General features: G+C 51.0%; 2 protein-coding genes across 20 annotated transcripts in view; one reads left to right on the forward strand and one right to left on the reverse strand.

The window, feature by feature from the left end:
* Nucleotides 1-289: 289 nt before the first annotated feature.
* LOC135320896 (GDP-fucose protein O-fucosyltransferase 2-like) lies at nt 290-7,787 on the reverse strand. 15 transcript variants are annotated; one of them, XR_010380239.1, is made up of 4 exons: nt 7,574-7,775; nt 5,952-6,184; nt 3,655-3,821; nt 290-2,824 (listed from the first exon to the last, which is right to left on the reverse strand). XR_010380239.1 is itself a non-coding variant. In XM_064484110.1 (4 exons), the coding sequence occupies exons 1-3, from the start codon at nt 7,770-7,772 to the stop codon at nt 3,814-3,816; spliced, it is 444 nt and encodes a 147-aa protein (XP_064340180.1). In that variant the 5' UTR covers nt 7,773-7,774; the 3' UTR covers nt 290-2,824; nt 3,720-3,813. The 15 variants fall into 15 exon arrangements, 14 of the variants coding, with proteins under 14 accessions (XP_064340180.1, XP_064340179.1, XP_064340170.1 ...); XM_064484110.1 differs by having other exon boundaries at nt 3,720-3,821; nt 5,952-6,188; nt 7,574-7,774; XM_064484109.1 differs by having other exon boundaries at nt 5,952-6,188; nt 7,574-7,774.
* Nucleotides 7,788-7,883: 96 nt separating this feature from the next.
* LOC135320895 (uncharacterized) overlaps nt 7,884-22,191 on the forward strand; it is a 142,665-nt gene continuing 128,357 nt past the window's right edge. For 2 of the 5 annotated variants that reach the window (XM_064484093.1, XM_064484094.1), the window contains exons 1-10: nt 10,339-10,690; nt 13,160-13,246; nt 13,594-13,754; nt 14,045-14,091; nt 16,642-16,770; nt 17,114-17,247; nt 17,645-17,697; nt 19,480-19,644; nt 19,952-20,064; nt 21,472-22,015. In XM_064484093.1, coding sequence (XP_064340163.1) covers nt 10,649-10,690; nt 13,160-13,246; nt 13,594-13,754; nt 14,045-14,091; nt 16,642-16,770; nt 17,114-17,247; nt 17,645-17,697; nt 19,480-19,644; nt 19,952-19,955 — 822 coding nt within the window. In that variant the 5' untranslated portion in view covers nt 10,339-10,648 and the 3' untranslated portion in view covers nt 19,956-20,064; nt 21,472-22,015. Of the gene's footprint in view, nt 8,151-9,576; nt 9,663-9,854; nt 9,938-10,337; nt 10,691-13,159; nt 13,247-13,593; nt 13,755-14,044; nt 14,092-16,641; nt 16,771-17,113; nt 17,248-17,644; nt 17,698-17,983; nt 18,175-18,978; nt 19,645-19,951; nt 20,065-21,471; nt 22,016-22,191 lie in introns of those variants that run through there. The other 3 variants (XM_064484092.1, XM_064484095.1, XM_064484096.1) reach the window with 3 other exon arrangements.

Genomic DNA, 22,191 nt, shown 5'->3' on the forward strand with positions numbered 1-22,191 from the left:
CGCCCCCACCAGCGGTGGCAGAGGCGGCGGACAGGCAGGTGAGCTGGGGCCTGAGACCGTGCCCGCAGATCAGTGCCCCAGAGGCCGCTGGTGACTAGAGGGGCCACGGGGCAGAAGGCAGCATGGGATGGGAGGAGGAGGAAGGTTCAGGATAAGGAGATGAAAGGGGGAACGGACAGCACTGTGAGGGCCTCGGCCATGAAAGGGAAGAGAAATCACAGTGACAGCTGGAGCGGTGTCGGCGTTAAAAGCTGCGGGCTGTTTTTTTAAATTTTATTAATTACCAATATATATTGACAGATTTCTTATTTTATTAAAGATTATGTTCCATGTCATATAACAGGATAGAGTATGTTATTATTTATTAAATAATACATAATAGAAGATATACTAGCATATTATCTTCTGTTTATTTATTAGCAGATAGTATATAATACATATGTAGGTGTTTATACACATAATATATAATTCATGCATCTATATAATATATAACCCATAACAAATAATGTAAGATTATGATTAATATATAATATAACAAGATTACATAACAATAATGATGTAATATTACCCATTGTATGTCTTGGTTCATGACACATTCTCATCTTAGGTGCCTGTCAGAGGTATTTATGTATTAAAATTAATATTATAAGACACAGTTATGAACCTATCACCCAGCATCATAACAGGAATATTGACAGTGACATACTGTGTCCTCTTTCCCTATCCTGCTCTTGGCCTTTTCTCACAGGAAGTAACCAGCATCCTGAATCCTGGCTTACCCTTGCCTTGTGTTACTTTCACACACACAACATTTAAGATCAATTAAAACAAATGAACTGCAGGTACATGCAATGAAGTGGATGAATCGCACACTCCATGTTAAATTGAAAAAGTAACCCCTAGAAGGTAGCCGATAGTGTGCTATGCTTTTAACTGTGTATATATATGTCAACTAAACTCACTGAATTAAGAACAACTACAGCTAGAGTCCAGGTGGGAGAGGGACAGATAAAAGGTGAGGTGAGCAGGTTTGCTGCAGGTGAGCGAGTTCCTTTCCAGTGATATGTCATTCTCTCTGAAGCAGGAGGCAAGGCCATCTGCTGGGAGTCAGGGAAGAGACAGAGGGAAGGTTAGAGGTGTGCAGAGAGCAGAGAATGTTGACACCACTGAGTGATAAGTGGGGAAATGTGCTCACTAGAGAAATCCTGGAGGATTGCCTGGCAGCGGCAACATGGTGGGCATTGATTTGTAGTCTTGGAAATCTGTGCTGGGAGAGCCTGCTGCCTGCAGGCTCAGAACAAGTAGAGCTGGGTGAACCGAGATGGAAGTCGGCCTGGTGAGGAACTGAAAAGGTCAAGGCTCAAGGGGGTTTTGTCTGTCATAAAGAGAGTGCTGACTGTGGATGCAGAGCTGGAAGGTGGGGAAGTGGAAGTAAGAGGAACGTGGACAGGCAGGAAAGCAGAGGAGTCAGCGCATGATGCCCCAGTGAGGGTGAAGGAGGGCCAGGGAGGCTGGTGGAGAAGAAGCTGGACGGCTAGAGGTGGGCACTTAAAGGAGAGAGGCTGGACCTGGGGTGGAGACACGCCCGGGTATGAGCCCGGGGGGAGGGTGAATGGGGGGTGGCTGGCTCAGGCTGACAGAGAAGAAGACCCTACAATGACCATACTGGGTGGTGGAAGGAGAATGAACTTTGACGTCTTGATGGTAGGAGGCGAGGCAATACAGAGCTGGTGGTCCAGGTGCTCCTGACTGAGGCAGATGAGCAGGGAGGCCAGGGTGGCAGGCACTGCTAGGAAAGGATCTGGGTTTTCCATGTGCTCCCACGAGGGGAGGAGCAATCATCTGAAGGTGGAAAGTGAGCACAAGGAGGCCAACCCAGGCACCTGATCAAACGGGGGTTGTGAAGGTGCAAAGCGTCAACTCCAGTGATGGTGGCCCAGGAAGCAGGGACCACGGGTGAAGTGAGGAGGCACTCAGAGAAGAGAGGGAGAAGAGTCTTCTGGGTGTAGGGGGAAGAGAGGCCCCAGGACAAAGGAGCACAGAGGCACAGTGATGAGGATGGACTGGCTCTATGGTGACACTGCAGGGATGGCTGGATCTTTGTCCTGAGGGCTTAGGTTGGGGGGACTACTGGCCTCATGAGGATCCCCCTCTCAGCAGCCTGGACAGAGGCTCTCGCTCCTGAGAGCTGTGTGGCCACCACTGTTCCCGGAGGGGCTCTGCCTCCATCTTCTCTTATCAGACTTTCCTGCCCAGCCCCCGACCGCCAGCGAGGGAGCCTGGGCCTCGCAGCTGTTTGCCGTGGAGGGACACAGGCTCCTCGGAGGAGCAGGCGGATCTTACTTTGCTCCGTAACCCAGGGCCTAGCAAAGCGCCAGCCCATGTGTGGGCCATGTAGGGGCTCGGATACTTACTATACTAACTCAAAGCAGTAGAATTGCAGAGCTGGAGGAAGTGACCACTGAGCTCACAGAGTTCACTGCCCACACCCCCATTCTACAGATGAGGAATCAGAGACCAAGCAGTGAAGCAGCCTTGGCCAAGGTCACGCTGCTCGTAAATGCTGGCCTGTGTCGGGCATGCCAAGTGATGAGCTGCAGTGAAGGGGCTGAGAGGGGTCTCTGGGGCCAGAGAGCTCGGGTTCAAGTCCCAGCTCTGCCATTTATTAGCCGTGTGATTAATGAATGTCCTTACCTTTAAAGTGGAACTCATAGTGGTGCCAACTCATTGGGTTGTCATGAACACAGCGTTCCTGGAACAGCAGGACAGAGTTCTGTAAGGGTTTGCTGTTGCTTTGGTTATGATTATTATCACCAAGTGAACCCTGAAATGAAGAACAAAGGCAGCAAGAATTTTTATTTTAAAGGAGTTTCAAATCCTCTGATGAATGCTTCATTTCATCTATTCAAGTTTTCATTTGACCCTTATTAACAACTAAACAATGGATGACTTTTGAGGCAATCTTGCTTCATGTCTTTAATTCTCACTAACGACACAGGCTATTTAACAGGCAGCAGTTTCTTTTCCAGGAAGAGGGACAAAAAGTTAAAAATGACTCAGTGCCTCTCGGTCCCCAGTGAGTTGGTTGTGACCTGTCAACCCAGCTTTGGGGAAGTGCCCGCTCCCCCTGGGCCCACTGAGCTGCCCCGCAGCCTCCAAGGGGTGCCGTACCCCCACACGAATCCAGTCTCTTGGTTCCTATCTTTGCTTCAGATCCCTCAAGGACTGCCCATGCCCCAGGGCCCCATCTGCCCCACCAGCCTTGGCTGCTGGACTCCAGGACACCATCCTGGGTCTCAACCATCCCCTGTTCCTATGACCGCCCCACTACTCTACATTTTGTCCTTCAAGTGTGGGCTTCTGTGGCTCGCCACACAGCAGGGGTCTCCCCGTCCTCCACCTTGGGTAACTGCATCGTCCTGCACGGTGCCTAGGGAACCCGTGTGGAGGCAGGAAGAATACAGAACAACAGGTGCTCAGAGGGGCTGCCTTTCCCACTGCTGCAGGGGCCCTAGAGAGCTTTCTCCCAGCTGGTTATTCACAGGCGCTGAAGCTGTGGAATCTCGATCTCACCAATTTAAAGGGCATCATCACTAATCACAAAAGCAATCATTTCTTCAGTAGCAAAAGGAGAAAAGACTTTGTGTTCCCCACCTCCAACTGTTTTCCTCCACCTTCAGATGTTTCTCATCTCTGGGCAAGGGTAGAATGCAACTCACAGAATATTATTTTTCAATGTCTTTTCCCACTCTGAAGATTGCTTTCCCAGAACCGATGAAGGCTAGAATGGTTTAGCTTCCCTGGACTGAGGATTCAGAGGCCTGGGGGGAAGGGGGGAGGGGGAGGTGAGATAACTCAGCAATATTGAACCTAACAGAGACATTGAAAGGTTCTATTCTAAACAGAAAGGAAGCAGGATGCTATAGAAACAGGAAAACCATAGTTGGAAATGCAAAAACGAGTTGCAAGAGAATAAACATAAAGATGTAAAAATGAAAAAGGACATCAAAATAAAAAAAGTTGGGAATGGGAGAGGGGAGCAAGAAAATGTAGATTTTTTTCTTTCTTTTTTTTCTTCGTTATTCTTAGGATGTGTTGGAGCCTACGTGATTATCAGTCTAAAGGAAATAGATATAGTAATGGGCTGATATATTTGAAGAATAAGGTAACCACAAATCAAAAGCATACAATAGAGTCGCAAAAAAACCAAAAAGAAACAAACTCAAAATGGCTTAAAGACTTAAATATTACACACGACACTATAAACTTCTCACAAGAAAACATAGGCAAAACATTATTTGACATACATCTCAGCAATGTTTTCGTAGGGCAATCTAAGCAACCCAAGCAACAGAAATAAAAGCCAAAATAAATAAATGAGACCTAATTAAACTTATAAACTTTTACACAGCAATAGAAACCATAAGTAAAACTAAAAGACAACCTATGGAATGGGAGAAAATATTTGCAAAAGATGAGACTGACCATGGCTTAATTTCTAGACTATATAAATAGTCCATACAACTTAATAAGAAAAAAATAAACAACCAAATCCAAAAATGGGCAGAACAACTAAACAAGCAATTCTCCAATGAAGACACACAGATGGCCATTAGGCATATAAAAAATGCTTAATATCGTTCAATTATCAGAGAAATGCAACTCAAAACTACAATGTTATCATCTCACACCAGTCAGAATGGCCATCATTCAAAAGTCCACAAACCATAAATGCCGGAGAGGCTGTGGAGAAAAGGAAACCCTCCTACATTTTTGGTGGGAATGTAGTTTGTTGCAGCCACTGTGGAAAACAGTATGGAGATTCCTCAAAAGACAAAAAAAAAAAAAAAAAAGGCTTATCACCTAATCCAGCAATCCCACTCCTGGGCATATATCCAGAGGGAACCTTCATTCCAAAAGATACCTGCACCCCAATTTTCACAGGAGCACTGTTTACAATGGCCAAGACATAGAAGCAACCTAAACATTCACTGACAGATGACTGGATATAGATGCGGTATTTAGATATAACAGAATATTACTCAGTCATAACAAAGAAGGAAATAAGGCCATTTACAGCAACATGGATGGAACTGGAGATTATCTCACTAAGTGAAATAAGTTAGACAAAGACAAGTATCATATGATATCATTTATATGTGGAATTTTAAAAAAATGATACAAATGGACTTATCTATAAAACAAAAAACAGACTCACAGACTTATAAAACAAACTTAGGAGTTCGGGATTAACAGATACAAATTACTATATGTAAAACAGACAAACGACAAGGATTCACTGTAGAACACAGGGAAGAATATTCAGTATCTTGCAACCTATAATGGAAAAGAACATGAAAAAGAATAGACTATGTATATGTACAACTGAATCACTATGCTGCATACCTGAAACTAACAAAACAGCTGTATAACTGAAACTAACAAAACATTGTAAATCAAACACATTTCAATTTAAAAAAAATTGATAAGCTCTAAATACCTTTATTCAAAGAAAATCTTGAACTCTTCCCTCTTACAAAATTTAAAATGGGTAGCTTGAGCAGGGCCAAATTATACTGGATGGGCAGTTACATATCTTCTCCAGCACGTGGCCCATGCTACACACACATCGTGTTTTCCTACAGGTAAGAACAGCCCTGACTGCACAGCGAGCGACTCTTTCTGGGACAAGGGCCTCTGTGGCAGTGGCCTCCTTGTCACCGCTGCATCTCACCAGGAGGCCAGGGTTTTCAGAGGGGAGGGGACATAGAGCTCATACACTTCAAATTGACTTCCCGAAAAAACTATGGAAAAACCAAGTTCACCTGCAGTGTAGGAAACATGAGCAGGGCCCCTAAGCAGACCGACAAGCCCAAAGTAAGATGGCCCGATGTTCAGATCGGAACCAGAACAAAGACCACCTGGCCCCAGTTAAATGACCACCACCTCACCTGCAATGAACTGCTCGTACTCAATGTCAGGGATGTTTCTGTTGAGACTTGGGAGGTCAAAGGAGTCGGACCAGGGATCGGGGCTCTGCCAGTGGTAGAGGTGGCCCCAAGGGAATAGCACCAGTACCGGCTCCTCCATCTTCAGCAGGGTCTTCAGGAGGAAGGCAATGTGGATGCAGACGTTCCTACGGAGGTTGAAGCCCTCTGGAGGGTTGAAGTCACACAGAAGGTACCTGGCTGGGAGCAAAGGAGAGCGGGTCTTCAGGGCCAGGCCTCTGCACAGGAATCCCGGCTTAGATAGAACAGATACAACGGGAATCCCTGCACAGCCCATGGCCTAGACTCCAGACACATTCAGCAGCTTCTGGTTTGTAAAGTGGAGGCACTGCCCACCCATCTCCATGTGGCCAATTACTTCAAGTCCGGGAGCAGTTGCGGAAGACATCTTGGCATCCGTCTAACACCACTAAGCACCCGACTAGCATCTGAGCACCCGTTCTCCAGGGGCTCTCAAACTTCTTGTTCTACAGAACCCTATACACTCTTAACAATTACTGAGAACTCCAAAAGGCTGCTATTTATGTGAGTTTAATCTATCACTATTTCCTGTGTTAGAAGTTAAATAAGAAGTTAGAAAAAGTGTATGAATTCACTTAAAAATATTAACAATCTACTGTATGTTACCATTAATACTCTTAAACAAAATATAATTCTATTTTTCAAAAGAAAAATCATTAGTGAGAAGAATAGCAGTGATTTTAATTTCTGCAAATCTCTTTTGGACTGGTGAGAGCTGAATTCTCCTATCTGCCTCTGTATTCCCTGTTTTGTGATATCGCAGGCCAGGTTTTCCCTGGAAAACCCCGCAGGAACTCGGGAGAGCAAGAGTGTGCAAAAGGCAGGTGACATCCCGGCGTTTCTATGAAAATGGTCTTGCACCTCAGCGGCCTTGGATACACTTTGATAACTGTTGCCCTATCCAAGGCGAGACTCTTCTACACAAGAGCCAGGCAAGGGTCCTGGATTCTGTAATGAGTTACCGCCACCACACCCCTCCCTTCTCTGTGTGTTTCTCACAAGCTCCATTACTGCAGATGAGGATGTAATCCTCAACTGGGGCCTCTAATCCCAGAAGACTGCTAACTTCAAGAGGGAGGGTCCCATCTACCATCCCTACACCCCGCATAGTTTATTTTGTGTCAAGCCCTAGATAACTGCTTATCGGCACTGACCCTTGTGTCTTTTTCCTGAGGTTGACTGAAGGAACCAACATCTGGATGGAACTGAAATTTCCCTGCAGATAAACAAGGCTGATAAGCCACCCCATTCCAACATCTGATTCTGGGGCTCTTCAAAACCCGGGTAAGGCCCCGCTTCATCTAAGATGGGTCCTCCGCCTGCCCTTCCCGGGGGGTTCTGGGAGGCCGCGGCCACCAAGGGCGACCCAGACTCGCGGCCCCAGCCCCAGGGCCTGAGGGGGAGGAAAGCTTGAGGCTGTGCCCAAGCCCTGCCCCGCCCCGCCCCAACACGCTCCCCGGCACCACAGCCCTCCCCGGCCACCGCCCCAACCCCGATCCCACCCCGGTTCATGTCCGCCGGCCCCGCCGACGGCGCGGACGTACGTTTACCGTCTGTGGGACGCCGCCCCAGACAGGATGTCGGCCGCCGACTGACCAGGCCAGAACTAGTCGCCCGGCCGAGCAAGCCGCCATCCCCAGCAGCAAGCACCGCCATGGTCCCGGGCAGCTGCACACTTCCGGAGCCCGCTACCCGCCCCAGAAGCGCACGCCGGCCCGCGCAGAGCGTGGCGCCTGTAACCATGGCAACTCCGCGGGGCCCTCCCCTAGCGCTTGCGTCGTGCGTCCTCCCGAGTCTAGTTGTGCGAGGGCAGAACTTGCGGAGCCAATGGGAGCCAGGGCGCAGCCAGGACGGGGGTGGGGGGAGGCTTATGGGACAGCTGGGCGGGGCCGGGGAGGGCAGGGCCGCGCGGAAGTCCTGACCTGCAGGTGGCGCCGGCCGGAGGCTGGGGCGTTGCTGCCACCAGTGGGCGGGGCAGCGGGGCAGCGGGGCGGGGGCACCCTCACCTGTCCGTGTGTGGGGATCAGCCTGGGCTCCGTGGCCTCCGCTTGCACCGGACGTGGACCCAGGCTACCGGTGGGCAAGATAGAGGACTGAGCCCAGGCACGCACGGCTGGCCAGGTAGGGCACCTGAAGTGCAGATCCGCCAGGCCCGCTGCCGGCCTTGAATACGCGCTGCTAGGCAGTTTCCAAGAAGACGGGATCTGTCATAAGAGGGGAGGTAGGGCTTGGGTGCCAGATGTCGGGTTGGGTGCAGTCTCACAGGAGAGCCACAGTGAGAGGGCGCAGAGCGGCCCCTGTGTTGGAGGGGCTAAGAGTTTGGGGTATAGGGTCGGGGTGGTGTGTGCCTTTCTCTGTGGTCTCCTCACTCCAGAGCAAGGGGCTCTGCTTCCCCCCTCCCCTCACTGCACTCCCTGCCTTCCCCAGCACCACCTGGGGTGTGGTCATGTCGAGGCAGGGAAGGCCCAGGGAAGGGGCTCATTCAGGGGCAGGGGCCACTCTGCAGGGATGCTGGACCTGACAGCAATGCAGTGCTTCGGAACTCCCCTGGGCTGGGTTTCTAACCAGTGGGATGGAAGGGCCTTTCCTTCCTGGGGTGCATTTGGGGGAACTAGATACGTCATGAATGTCAGCCCTGAAAATGGAGGCTGCGCTACATCCATTCTTGGAAAGAAAAATCAGGCCCTTCCAGCCCAGGTGACTCAGAAAGTCAGTCAGCAATGTTCGGGGTCCCCAGTTTAGGCTTTCAATTAGAGCTGAGCGGCTCAGGAGGCCAGATCCCTGTCCGTGGCTCCAGGAGTAGGCTTTCTGCTGGGGGACAGGATCCTCACAAACACCTGTGTCTTTGTGGGTCACTCCCCTCTGACAAGCTGGGAGGCAGGGTGCAGTTGTGGGAAATCGTGTTTCCATGAGGAGAGGGCCACCAAGTGGTGGGGGCACAGGAGACAGTGAGAAAGAGTCCCGCGGCCTTTCTGGAATCAAAAAACTGGCAAATGTGAAAAAGTGCATAATTTGTTTTATTGAACAGGCTGCTTATGTACGTTTGGAGGGCCAGGTTCAAGGACTCTGCATCCCTCCAGGACAATAGCCTCAAGAGAAGAACAGACAGAGCAGGAAGAGATGTGGGGTTTCTCCCAGGAATGAGGCAGAACAGGGATTTCTGCAGATTTGCAAGGAGACCCCGACCGCTGAGCACCGGGTTACAACCCCACGTGACCCTTGTCGTGTTTGGCTTGGGCTCTGGGTCTGGCCTGATCATGTATTCTTCCAGCTGAGTTCCAGAAATTCAGAGGGTAGACTTAGAGAGGCTGCGTTTGGAACCCGGTGTGGAGACGGAGGGTCCTTTATCCTGAGTCCCCTCAGCCTAACCACTGTAGCTGAGTTCCAACACCACCCAGGCCCCCAGGGTGGCCGTGGAGGGAGAGCAAGCCATGCAGGTGACCCAGGGGTCCCACTGCTGTGCCCCTCCCTTATCTTTGTTCCCTTTCACCCCGGAAGGTGTGATTGTCTCATGTCATGGTGACAAGCCATCTCTCTTCTCTGTCAGGTGGGATCCCCACCCCCGCTCAGCCTTCTTTCTGCATGGATGCTGAAGGACCAGGCTCACTTGAAGTTCTGAGTTTGAGCAGTAAGGTGGAAACAAAGAAACAAGTCATTGTGGCAAAGCTCCCCACCACAGAGAAGCTGCCCTGAGTGGAAGGGAGGGTGTGGGCATGCCCATTTGTTTCGTGTCTCCCAGTGCTCTTCGCTTTCTTATTGCAGACCTGCATGGTTACAACAAAATGATGTGCAAAACTGAAAATATTTACTCTCTGGCTTTTACAGAAAAGGCTGACCAGCCTCTGGTTCCCGTACCGGTCAACTGATTGGAGTACCTTTCCAGTTTGGAAACATCTGGGCAGGCCCAGGTTTGCAAAATTCTTTAAGAGTAGTTATGGAGTTTTGCTTCTAAACATTTTTATGGCTGTATACTTCTGAGCTGAGGTTGTGCTGTGTAATTCTGAGCCGGGATTTTCTCAAACTGTTTCTTATTTCTTATACCGGACACCCCTAAATTCCAAGGGGAATGGGATGTTAAGGAAGCCATGGAGTTTAGGAAAAAGATACAGATTTCATTTCCATTTAAGCATCGATGTATCTCCATCCTAGGCAGTATCGGTTCTGTGGTATTGATAGGGGAACTAAATAGCAACCAAATTTATAGAAAATAGTGGGTCATTGGATACATAAGTTCTTCTTTTCAACATTTTTGTAGTGTTTGCAGTTTAAGATGACCGTTCCTGAGAAACAGGCAGCCTCTTAGAATGAAATAGCATTTCCCCTGAACCATACTCAATTTTTATTTCGTAGACAGCAGGAAGGGCAATCACACATCCAACACTTGGGGACCTCAAAGATAAAACGTAACTTTCTGGGAGCACACTCCCCCCGTCTCCCTCTGCTCTTTTCACTGTCCCATTGTCCCTGAAGGCTCTTTTGTATCTTCTGCTCATGACTCCAGTAACTCTTCCTTCTCGTCCCTCAGCTGGTAAGTTTACTTTTCTACTTTGACCAAGCAAACTGAAGCCAACAGAAGAGAACTTTCACCAGCAACTCCCAGCACATCCGCTCGCCTTCTGATGTCTGTGACCTCACTCTCGCTGCCCCACCTCTTATTACAGGTGACATCGAAAGCCAGATCATCCAAAAGTCACCAGGGGGCCCATCCATACAATCTTCTCCGGGCTGTCACTCCCACATCCATCCTCTCTGTCACTACCTCATCTATTTTGTTCTCCTGCTAGTTGGCTCCTATCAGTATATAAAAGTCCATCCTCTTAAAAGAAACAAACAGCACTCCTTGACTCTAATTGGCCCCCACCAATTGCCACCCCATGTCTTTGCAGCAAATCTTTAATGAGTCGTTTAAACTCACTGTCTGCATATTCTCTTGAGCCATTCCCTTTTGCACCCACTCTGGCTTTTCCCCTGATCCCTCGCTCTATGGAAACTGCTCTGTCAAGGCCATCAGTGACCCCACGTTGCTAAATATAGTGGTCAGTTTTTAGTCTTCATCATGCGTGGCCCTTTGGCAGCATTTGACCCAGCTCTTCCATTTCTCCTCCCCCGTGTTCCTGCTTCACTTGGCCTCCAGCCCATCGCTCTGCTTTCGATCCACTGGCTGGTCTTTTGCCAACGTCTCCTCTTTTTTCCAAATATTTACTGCGAATGTGCCTCGGAGTTGGGTCCTGGGTCTCTCCTCTATCTCACTGCTATACTTTTGGTGGAAGCAACCAGACTTGGAAATTGACATGCCATCAATTTCTCGATTTGTCCAAAACTCCCTGATTGGGCTTTTCCATTTGGAACTCTCTCCCTGATACTCATATTCTTTTTCTTTCATTCATCTTGCTTTCACATTCATACATATGTTCTACTGTGTAAATTACTTTTCCAAATTTTGAATCAGTCCATACATATCATGTGAAATGCTCAGATCTCTATTATTTCCACTAAGATGCTTATTCTACCTTAGAACCTTTCTGCATTTCTGTATTTATGTCAATAAAGTGAATAGTATTTCTACAAGCCTCATAGTTAAACAGTGTGTTTGTTTGGGGCTACTATGTAACATGAAATAATGATACATCAACATAGTCCTTTTTCATTTAATTTTATGTAACACCAAGATGAGGTTTTTGCACTGAAGACTGTTTCATTGAAATTTTACCTACGTTATGGACAGTCAGTTTATGTGAAAGCCCTCATTTCTCCCCTTTTCTGATATATTTTCCATTTGGCTATTATAACATATACCTTGGCATGAAATAAAATTCCAAATCCACTCACATAATAAAATTAATACATTTAAATTATATTTTTTAATGTTAAAAAGAAAGAAAAAAAAAACCAGACTCCTCTACCTATTAGGCATTTCTGTGGCAATATCTAATAGACTCCTTAATCATGACATTGAAGAACTGAGCTGATTCCAGCCCCTTTCCACCTGCTCAGCCCCATCTTGTCCCATCCCCTGTGGATGGAGAGGACATCCATCCCATTTTCCAGGTCCAGATGTTGGAACCATGTTCTCTCTCTCTCTTTCTCTTACACACACACAGACAGCAAATCCAGCTTGTTAGAAAATTCTGGCTACTCTGAATTCATTAACCACGTACTCCCTGTTCCCCACCCTCCTAGGAGCCACCTTCAACCCCTTGTTGGACACCAATTAGCCTACTTCTTCCATCTTTGCTTTTCTACAATCTCATCCACACAGATTCAGAGGGAGCTTATAAAAGCATACATTGAGGGGGTGGGTGTAGCTCAGTGATACAGTGCATGCTTAGCATGCATGAGATCCTGGGTTCAAACTACAGCACCTTCACTAAAATAAATAAATTAACCTCCTCCCAAGAAAACCCAAAACAAAAGCATAAATTGGACATCACCCATCCCATCAAAACTCACTAAAAGGGTCAACATTCCATTAGGAGCCAAAGTCGTCCCAAAGTCTTCGAGGACACGGCCTGCTCTGCCTCTCCGCCCACACTCTCCCCATCACTCTGGGGGCCTCTGGCTCCGGCTCTTCCTTCTTCCTCCGGATCTATTCTGCTTCAAGTTCATTACTCCTTGAGATCTGCCAGGATTGCCTTATTCCCTCCTGCCTGACTCCCACCCCACCACCATCACCTGAGTTTGCTCATATCACTCTTATTTTTCCCCAAGCTCTTGCTACCCCCATCATGTTGCCTGTTTTCTCTGCTAAAACTCTGAGCCCCCAGTGATGGGGAGTCGTGTCTATTTTGTTGACTAATAAAGCCCAAGAGCCTTGGGAATGGGTATAGTTACTAGATTCCCATAAGTAGTAGGAGCTTATACAGATTTGCTGAATGAATGCAGAGGTCCTGGTCCAATTCGATGGAGCACTTCTGTGTCCTGCTCAAAGATTAACTCTCCTTTCCTCCTGAGAGAGGGTGACCACTTCCTTGGTGATCAAAGGCAAGATCTATTTTCTTTATGCTGTTAACCTTAGGCGGGGAGACTGGGGGATCTTCATTTATATTTTAAAATTTGATTCACTCTGCAGTTTGTCTCCTGTCTATGTATCCTTTTGAGAAACCGTTTATGAGTGATCATTCTCCCATCAGATTGAACAGGATCCAGGGGGAAGTACCAAGCCTGTCCCATCGGCCATCCTGTGTGTCATGTCCTGTGACCCAGTGGATGCTCAGCACGTAAGTGAACCAACAGGAGTGAGTGAAGAGATGGGAACATCTCATAATTGTGGTGGCTGCACTCTGTCCGATGCCTTGAGATTTGGGGAAGGTTTCACAACTGCGGAGGCGAGCTGTCAGGCCCTCTGTGCTCTTCCTGAGTGCCCTGGCTTTACCCATTCCCCCAGCCCCCTCTGGGCAGCCAAGCCCAGGAGCTGGGCCACCGGCGATTGTGCTGATCAATAATCCACCTCACCCAAAGTCCGGGGGTAAGAGCGGCCAGCACAACTGTTTGTAGACTCTGTAGTCAGGTCCTTGGAGGAATTCCTCACTGAACAATGTTTTGGACCTTTTATTTTTCTCTATAGCCTCCAGCTGAAGAAACAGATTGCCTTAGGTACATGAAAGGTGAGGACACCTACTATCCCCATGGAGCCCAGGTGGGGCTGGGAGTCTGCTGTTTGTACAGCCGGTGGGCTCGTGTTGCTTTGGGCATCCCTGTGCCTGAATTCCTGCAGTACACTCGGTGGTAAGAACGGGGGTGCCTGGCAGGGAGGGAAGCGGGTCGGGGGACTACACAGCTGGGGAGACGTTAACCTGGGGTGAGCGGGAGCCGGCTGATGCATGGAATCTCGGTGCAGGGAACTCTCCAAACTCAGAGAGGTTCCCACTCCCGCAGGGTCCCTTTGATCAGGGTGCTAGGCTGTCAGCACTGCAGGGTCCCTGTGAGGATCATGGTGCCTTCAGGCAGTGGGAAGTGAGGGGTCCAGTGGCAATTAAATTAACTGTGCACCCAAAGCCAACCCCCGTCTCTTTCAGCCTGTTTCCTAATCTGCAAAACTGGAATGATGTTAACCATCCCGCAGGTTTGTTGATGGGCTGGGACACACTAGACTGCCAGGAGCTGGAATTCCTCTGTGCCCTGATTGTAATCCTTCCTTCACACTATTTACTCTCACAAGTTCAGTCTCTCTGTCTCTCTCTCATTCACTTGTAACTTTCTCTCCTGCTCTGGTTTCATTTGATTCCCACCCTCCTCCCAATCCCCAGATGAGTGAAATTAATTTCTGTGTGTCAGTTCCAAATTCCCGGGAAAGATGCTCTGTCCCCTCTGGATTGGTTGTCCAACCCATCAGTTGCAGTCAGAGGAGTGAGTCCCTCTGTGACCAGAGGAGGGGCTCTGCCCAGCCCCCCAGCCACCACTGTGGGAGCACATAGCTCTCCGAGGAGGAGGTACTGGCTGTGACTTGGTGTCACTAAGTGTGAATTTATCACTCCTCTTGCCCCACCTTCATCCTCCTAAACAAAGATGAAAATTAAACACTCCCGAGATTTGTGTCATGGAACACTCAGGGTGGGGGCTAAGAGGGCTGGATTCCCTGCTGAGTGTAAGGGGCTACAGTGACTCCCCAACGAGAGCCTGTAAAGGAAACAGCACTGGCCCCACCGGACACTTAGGATGCTGAGTCTGCGTGACAATGAGCCAGACTTCTGACCACAGCTCAGGGGTCTGGTCTGACCGGTTAGTCTTTGAAACCAACCAGCTTTGGATTCCTCAATCCCTCCCTGAGGTTTTACCTGAACCACGAGCTTCTGTATCTCTGAAGACAGATGATGAGGACCCTTCACGTAAGGCATTTGCACAGCCCTGTGCGGGAATTTGTGCTGCACGGTCTGCCCGGCTAGCTGACCAAAGTTCGTATTTTACTGATCTTAGAAATAGTCTGCTTTCCTGATGCACTGTTTCACTGAACAAGCAACAGAAGCCACCTCTGGCTGATAAAAGCCAAAAAGGGACTTAATGAAAAGATACTGGGAGGGTGCATGGAGTGGCCCAGACCAGAGCCGACCCGGGGGCCGTAGGAGATGTTGGGGAGCCCCAGGCACCAGGCTGCGCAGGGTGCTACCGGGCCCCCTGCTGCCCCAGCAGGGACCCCCCCTCCTCCTGACACTCCACCTCACTGCAGGTTCATGTCCCGGCAGGGCCAGGTCACACTGAAGCCACCAGCACACACCTCAATGGGGGAGTTGCCCCCTTCTCAGCTGAGGGCGTGCCTGGTGTGGGGAGAGGCCCAGTTAGAGGAAGGCGGTTCCCCTACTGTTCCAAGTTAATGCGCAAGTCAGTGTCCATCACTCAGGAGAGCCGGGCTGGTCGGACCTCATTGTGGTGACTAGGCCGTCTGAGTTCACGTATTACTTTTAAGGTTGGAAGGCCCAAGAGGGAGAAAAAGTGGAGGTTCTAGTACTTATTTTATATTTCCCATGTACCAGGTGCGGTAAGCAAGCCACTTCAGACAAGGCCCATAACAACCACATTAATAGGCCACGGAGAAAGTCATGCAGTCAGGCCTCTGCAGCCCCGAAACCCGTGTCCTCATCAGTTCCACAGTTACCAGTGGAAGTTGTCGGGATTTATGGGACTGTGTGCTCCTGTGGGGGCTGGGATGTGTGTGTTTAAATCCACATCTTCAGAAACTCGGCCAGAACCACAGCCACTGATTGTCTGCATGGAGGCAGAGGAGGGGAGGCTTCCAGCCTCTGGTCCAGCTCGTGTGGAGCTCAGAAGTTGCTCCTTCTGTCCTGAAAACAACACCAGAGCTGAGGGAGCTGCAAACCCACTGCTCTTCTTAGATCCACAAGAAAACTGAGGGGGAAAGCTGCTCCCAACACAGAGAGGCAGCCGGGCAGGCTTGGAGAGTCACAGCTCCCAGGGCAGAACCCGCTTTTGTAAGAACCCCGGGGGCAGGCAGATTTAACAGGTCCCTGAGGCCAGCTGGAGGCTCAGCGTGGGGAAGTCCGAGTGTGACAACTCCAGGGGGCCAGTCAGAGGGGCCCCCTGCTCTTTTACATGCATTTTACCTCCAGGACCGTATCCTGTTCTCAGAGTGAAGATCATAGGAAAACTCCTCATGGTTCCTGCCAGGAAAGGAAAAAATAGCTCTATTGAAATACACCCAGAACATTCTCTTCCATTGTGGGGGGTTGTGTTTTTTTTTTTTTTTTTATGAGAAATTATTTTACCCGAGCCTAACCTACCTGGGGGAAGGGAAATACCTTCTGTGTCACCCAAATTGGGGTGGGGGAAAGAGACACACTTGTGGAGGTCACAGCTCAGGGCACAGGCTCAATGAGAACTAATCACAGGACTACAGATGCCCTGCTCTGTCCCGCTCCCCCAACACCTTACCTCCATGTCAGTAGGGCCCCTGTGTAATAACAGGAATAAAATTAAAAGAAGTAAATGTCTCAGGAGTGTCTAGGGAAAACCCAAAGGCAGCGGGGAGATGAAAACAAGGACACACGGGTGGCTTTAGCCTCTCGCACGAATAGCTGTAGCAAACTACACACAGCCCAGCCCCAGTAGATAAACAGAAAACCTCACAGAAGAAACTATTTATTTTGGTTCTCTTACCCAGTGCATTCCATGGTGCATCCTCGCCTAGAATTGAGTGGAAGCAAGTCCATCTCAGAAGGGACATACCTGAAGAGAAATGGCTTTCCAGACTCTGAAGGGCAGAGAAAGCACCAGCCTGGGTTAGAGAAAGGTGAGGGGTGGGGTAGGGGGTGGGCTGCCTTCTTCCCCAAATAAGGAACCTTCCTGAGGCCAGCACAGTGGGAGGGAGGGCCATAGGGTGGAAGCAGCCAGACTTCTTTCTGAGAAGTGATAGGATGCCTCCAAGGGACCATTCAGGTGCCCAAACTGTGTCCTGATGGTGGGAGCCAGTCGGTCTGCCTCAGAGCCCAGGACTGAGGTGGGCGCACAGCAGGCCGGTCTTTCTTGGCCGGATCAATTCCACTTCTCCGAAACCCTGTGTAAAACATGAAGCGTGGACGACCTGGTGAGCACAGCTCTGCCCTCAAGACCGGTTTCAACTCCTCTCTTCCCAGAGAACAGCATCTCTGAGCCCGTCCTGGGTGACCTCACAGAGATCACCCTAGTGGCCCAGGCTAGTGACCGGGAACATGTACCTTCCTGCAGCCAACCCCAGACGTCCACTGATGCATCATATACTGGCAAAGATGTGAGTTCCTGTGCATTGGTCTAACAGCAGAGACTCTGCCACAGGCCCAAGAGGTGGTGTGTGGGACAAGCAGGGGTGCAGGAGTGTACGCAGTGCAAAGGTGTAAGTGGTGGCAGGGGTGCAGGGGCTGTGGAGGGTGCAGGCAGTTCAGGGCATGTGGGGGTGCAGGCAGTGCGGAAGGGCAGAGAGTGGCAGGGGTGCAGAGGTACAGGGAGTGTAGGGGTGCAGGAAGGTGCTCAGGCACGTGGCCAGGGTCAGAAGGCAAGTGCACATCCTCGCAGTCAGCCTGACCCCGGGAGATTAGTGCAATGGTCTGGGGTGGCGGAGGGGGCGGCGGCGGCGGCGGTGGGTGGGAGGCTGCCCGGGCAAGCCGGTCGATTTCTTCTCTTCCCTGCAGCCTGGCCTGGGGGGGCGTTGGCCGCCGGAGATTCGCCAGATGTTGGACTCCAGGTAAGCTTGCTCCTGGGTGGTGGGGCGGTTAGGTCAGGGGGCGGTGGCAGCGGCAAGGGGGCGGAGCGGGGCTGCCCCTGGCGAACTGTTGGAATAGCTGCCTTCTCCCGGCTGCCGGGCCTGGGAGCGGCCTCTGCTGCCCCAGGTCGCTGCACACACCTGTCCCACTCAGCAAGCTGAGTGGGGAGTGGAGGCGGTGTCGTTAAGGTGCAGGGCCCACGGGGATAGGGGGGCTGCCGCACGGAAGCCGGTCAATTCGCTCCGCTCTCCCCCGCGGCGGAGCCAGGGGCGGCTTCTGCTGCTGTAGAGGCGGGACGCCGGTCTCCAGGTGAGCTTGGTCCTGGGAGGCGGCGGCGGCGGCGGCGGCGGCTGGGGGTTGGGGTCCGTTCCAGGGAGCTGCTCCATTTCTTCTCTCCCCCGCGGCCTGGCCTGGGGGCGACCTCTGCCGCCAGAGATTTGCCTGAGGTCCGACTCCAGGTGAGCTTGCTCCTGGGAGATGGGTGCGGTGCAGTCAGGGGGCTGGGAAGGTGGTGGCTGCGGGGATAGGGAGGCTGCCCCGGGGGAGCTTGAGGATTAGCTCCCATGTCTGTGCCGCGTGGCCTGCAGGCGGCCTCTGCTGCGCCAGGTCCCAGGACAACCCTTTCCCACTTTGCCTGCTGGGGGCGGGAGGCAGGGTAGTCAGGGTGCACGGGTGGCGGGGTTCGGGGGCCTGCAGCGGGGGAGCGGGCACATTTGCTCCCATCTTCCCCGAGGCTTGTCCTGGGGGCGGTGTCTCTTGCCCTGGGTTAAGAGACACGTGTATCCTAGTCAGCCTGGCCCCAGGAGGCGGGCGTGTTACGTTGGGGGTGGTGGCAGCAGCGGCAGGTTTTCCCATGGAGCCGGTCCATTTGCTCCCATTTCTCCCCATGGTTTGCCCTGGGGGCGGTCCCTGTTGTCCCTAGTTCGCCGGACGTCCATCTCCAGGTCAGCCTGCTCCCTAGAGGCCGCCACCGTGAGGTCAGGGGGCAGGAGCGGTGGCTGCTGTGGGGGTAGGGGGCTGCCTTGGGGAGCTGGTGGATTGGCTCCCGTCTCCCCGATGGCCTGGTGTGGGAGTGGCCTCTCCTGCCTCAGATCACCAGACACACCTGTCCCATTTAGCCTGCTGGGGGAGGGGCGCCCTGGGAAGTGCCTTTAAAGTGTGGGGGAGGCGACGGCAGGGGTAGAGGACCTGCAGCGCGGAGCCTGTCAATTTGCTCTCCTCTTCCCCACGGCCAAACCTGGGGGCGTACTCTGCTGCCCAAGAAGCCGGATGCCCGTCTCCAGGTCAGCTTGCTCCTGGGAGGCGGGCGCGATGCTGTCGAGGGGCAGAGGCAGCTGCGACGGCCGGCTGCCCCGCCTAATGGGGCCACTTCTTCTCCTCTCCCCTGACCTGGCCTGGGGACGGCCTCTCCCGCCCAAGATTAGCCTGAAACCCCACACCCGGTCAGGTTGCTCCTGGGAGGTGGGCGCGGTGACATCAGGGGTTGGAGAGGAGGGGGGTCTGCCCCTGGCGGGCTGGAGGATAAGCTCCCATCTCTCTGGAGGCCTGACGTGGGGGTGGCCTCTGCTGCCCCTCATTCCCGGGTCACCCTTCTCCAGGACATATTGCCCCGGGGGTGCTGTAGGCTGCGGGGGCGGCGGGTTGTTGGCGGGGGTATGGAGCTTGCCGCTTGGGAGCTGGTGGTTTAGATCCCATTTCCCCCGCAGCTTGGCCTGGGGGCAGCCTCTGTTGCCCCAGGTCGCAAAGCACTGTTTCCCTGACAGCTTAACCACCGGAAGTGGGCAGGATGTGCTGAGGGGGCGGAGGCAGCCGCCAAGGCAGCGACGGAGGGGGCTGTCCCTGGCCAGCCGGTCAATTTGTTCCCATCTCAACATTTGCTGTCCCAGTTTCGCAGGACGCCCTTCTCCAGTTTATCCTTCTCCTGGGAGGTAGGCTCAGTGCATGCAGCCCAAGGTCTGGGCTCTCCCCTGGGGAGGAGCAGAACTCTCTTCTTCTTCTTTGACTTTATTCTTCAGCGAAGTGGTTACTGGCCCCAATTCTTAATTCTGAGAAAGTGTAGCCTGTGTTACGGAGGAGCTGCTGGACAGTGAGGTTTCTGGGTGGGTTTTCACATCAGCTGATGCCCCAGGCAGGCAGGAAATCTATTGCTTAGAGCTTCTTAGTCTGGAGTTGGGGGATGGCCCCGCCATCCTCACCATGCTTTTTAAAAATGTGTTACTCTCCTCTTTTTCCTAGGTGACATTTTAGGTTATTGGGTCCCAGATTGCTGGCACACTCATCCCTGTTCTCAAACATCTTTTAAACTTGGGTGAAGTGATAAGTTGGGGAAGAAGATGATTTACTGAAAGGTAAGAATACTTAAATTTGCATTAAAGCTACATTCTGTCAATCTTTCTCAAATGATTTTTCTCTGATTCTAAATCCATGACCTAGTGAATGTTGTACTCCTGTGTAAATCATTGATCTTCACATCACACTTGTTGAGTGGTCAACGAGATTTGTTATTTAGATTATTCCTGAAAGGAAAAGCTCAGGCTTTTGAGAATTCCTTGTCTGATGTCACCCAGGCAGTCACAGTAGAAGACAGAGCTGATATAAAAATCCCTCACCTGCCTGAACTGCAAAGCTTCTGGGATTACTGTTCCCTGAAATGCAGGTGACTCTTGGTGATAATCTGGGGGATGGTTTACATGATCAGATTCTTCCAGTCCTGTAAATGGGTTCCGTGGCCCCAGCCCCGGGAGAGCTGGTCATAAGGGCCATATCGTGAGGGGTGGGATGGGAAGGCAAGGCCTAAGAGCTGGCATCACTGAGATTCCACACTCGCTAAACACAGACCCCAGAGCCTAATTGTTGTCAGGTTATGTTCTGGATTTGAGAGTGTGTTCAGACATGATTCTTGCCCTTCAGGGGTCACTGCCTGGGTGGAAGTAACCTTTACATAAATCTGGGGAGGATGACAATTAAGTAGATGGGCTGTTATGATTCTCAGTGTGCCCCGGCTCGCTCTTCCAGGCACTCGTGGGACTAACGAGAGTCATGTTATTCACTCATACACTGATTTATTACCCTTGAATTGATCATTTGTCCCACAGTAAGTGAAACAAGCGATGAGGAACCTGAGTTTTGTCCCCTTTCCTAGCACTGATTGTATCTGTCAGTCAGGCGCCCTGCGTATGCATTGTGAAATGGTGGTATTTCTTGCCCAATGGGACTGCACTGTCAGTTCTCAGAATCAGGGGAGACACGTGGGTAGGACAGCACACTGACACATATGGCACCCCCCCACCCCATGAGACAGCATTGTCGATGCTCAGGTGACCCGATGTAGACCGCGGTGCTAAACCTGAGCATGTTTAGTGATCTTGGTGGCTATGAAAATACAGACTGCCGGTCCCTAATTCTGGAGACTCTGAGGGTGTGCACCCCAGAATTCTGCATTTTAAGAAGCACTTTAACTAATTCTGATGAAGATGATCTGAGTGTCCCACTGAGAAACACTGGTGTGCGATGCACCAGTATTGAGGATTCTCAGGGAGCGATGTCTTTTCAGGATGGTCCAAGGGCCCTCACGAGACTTTTGCCTTGGGTGTAATTGTATGTGTTCGAAAGTGATGTCTCTCACTTCCAGTGCTTGTCAGCATGCTCTGTGCAGGGATTTGCTCTCAGCAGATATCAAAAACTATAAGTCTTCAGGTCACCGAGCTAGAGTGTGAGCGATCTTTTATTTTGGTTTTCTTTATTGCAATGCGGAGTCTCCCGAGAAGAGATTCAGACTGAACAGCTTTGTGTCGGACTTTGGAAGACCGCTGGTGCCCAAGGGGTTCTCTGGCAGCACAATGACGAATCTAGGTCCCTCTTTCACTGCTACGTCAATGAAGTGGACCGCTTGGACAAGGCCAAAGCTGGTATCCCAACCATAGCCCTTGACAGTGTTGTTCGGCTCCAGGAAGCCATCAGATGCAGCAGGTGGCCAGAGGAGGAGCCGAACGGGCTCATGAAATGTGACACCCTCAGCTTCATCAACACGGACCAGAACTCTTCCTTTGGGGAAGATGATCTCCTGATTTTGGAACCACCTATTGTTCTAGAAAATAAGCCAGTTGCCCAGACCTCACACAAAGACTTGAATTGGAAATGTGCTTTGTCAAGTGTTTCTCTGAAGATGTGAAGTCTGTCTTTGTATGGCAGGAAGTCCCCTTTCACAAAATTGTATGTGTTTGTGTCTGAGAGAGAGAAATGGAGACAGACAGAAAGACGGAGACAGAAGAGAGCCCCCTCAGAAGAGAGCTAGTTAAGGTGAGTTTTTGTGCCTTAGTAAACATTTGGGGTTTTGGGGGGAACAAAGTATTTACACTGTCTCATTCTCCTCGTTGGAAACCTTGGCCCCGTCCTCAGTGTCAGCGGCCTTGAACGGGGGTTGCCATGGTGCTTTTCATCTGGCGCTGCCACTTCCACGCTCTGCCTTTAGCACG

Source organism: Camelus dromedarius, unplaced genomic scaffold (assembly GCF_036321535.1).
Source record: "Camelus dromedarius isolate mCamDro1 unplaced genomic scaffold, mCamDro1.pat HAP1_SCAFFOLD_180, whole genome shotgun sequence".
In the NCBI taxonomy this organism is placed as follows: domain Eukaryota; kingdom Metazoa; phylum Chordata; class Mammalia; order Artiodactyla; family Camelidae; genus Camelus; species Camelus dromedarius.

Excerpts from the sequence above, each read along its gene's own strand:
- LOC135320896 (XM_064484100.1), bottom strand. The coding sequence starts at position 7,772 with ATGGTTACAGGCGCCACGCTCTGCGCGGGCCGGCGTGCGCTTCTGGGG. Across the intron at positions 6,189-7,573 it reads GCGTCCCACAGACGGTAAAC|CCAGGTACCTTCTGTGTGAC; the intron begins GTACGTCCGCGC and ends CTTTGCTCCCAG.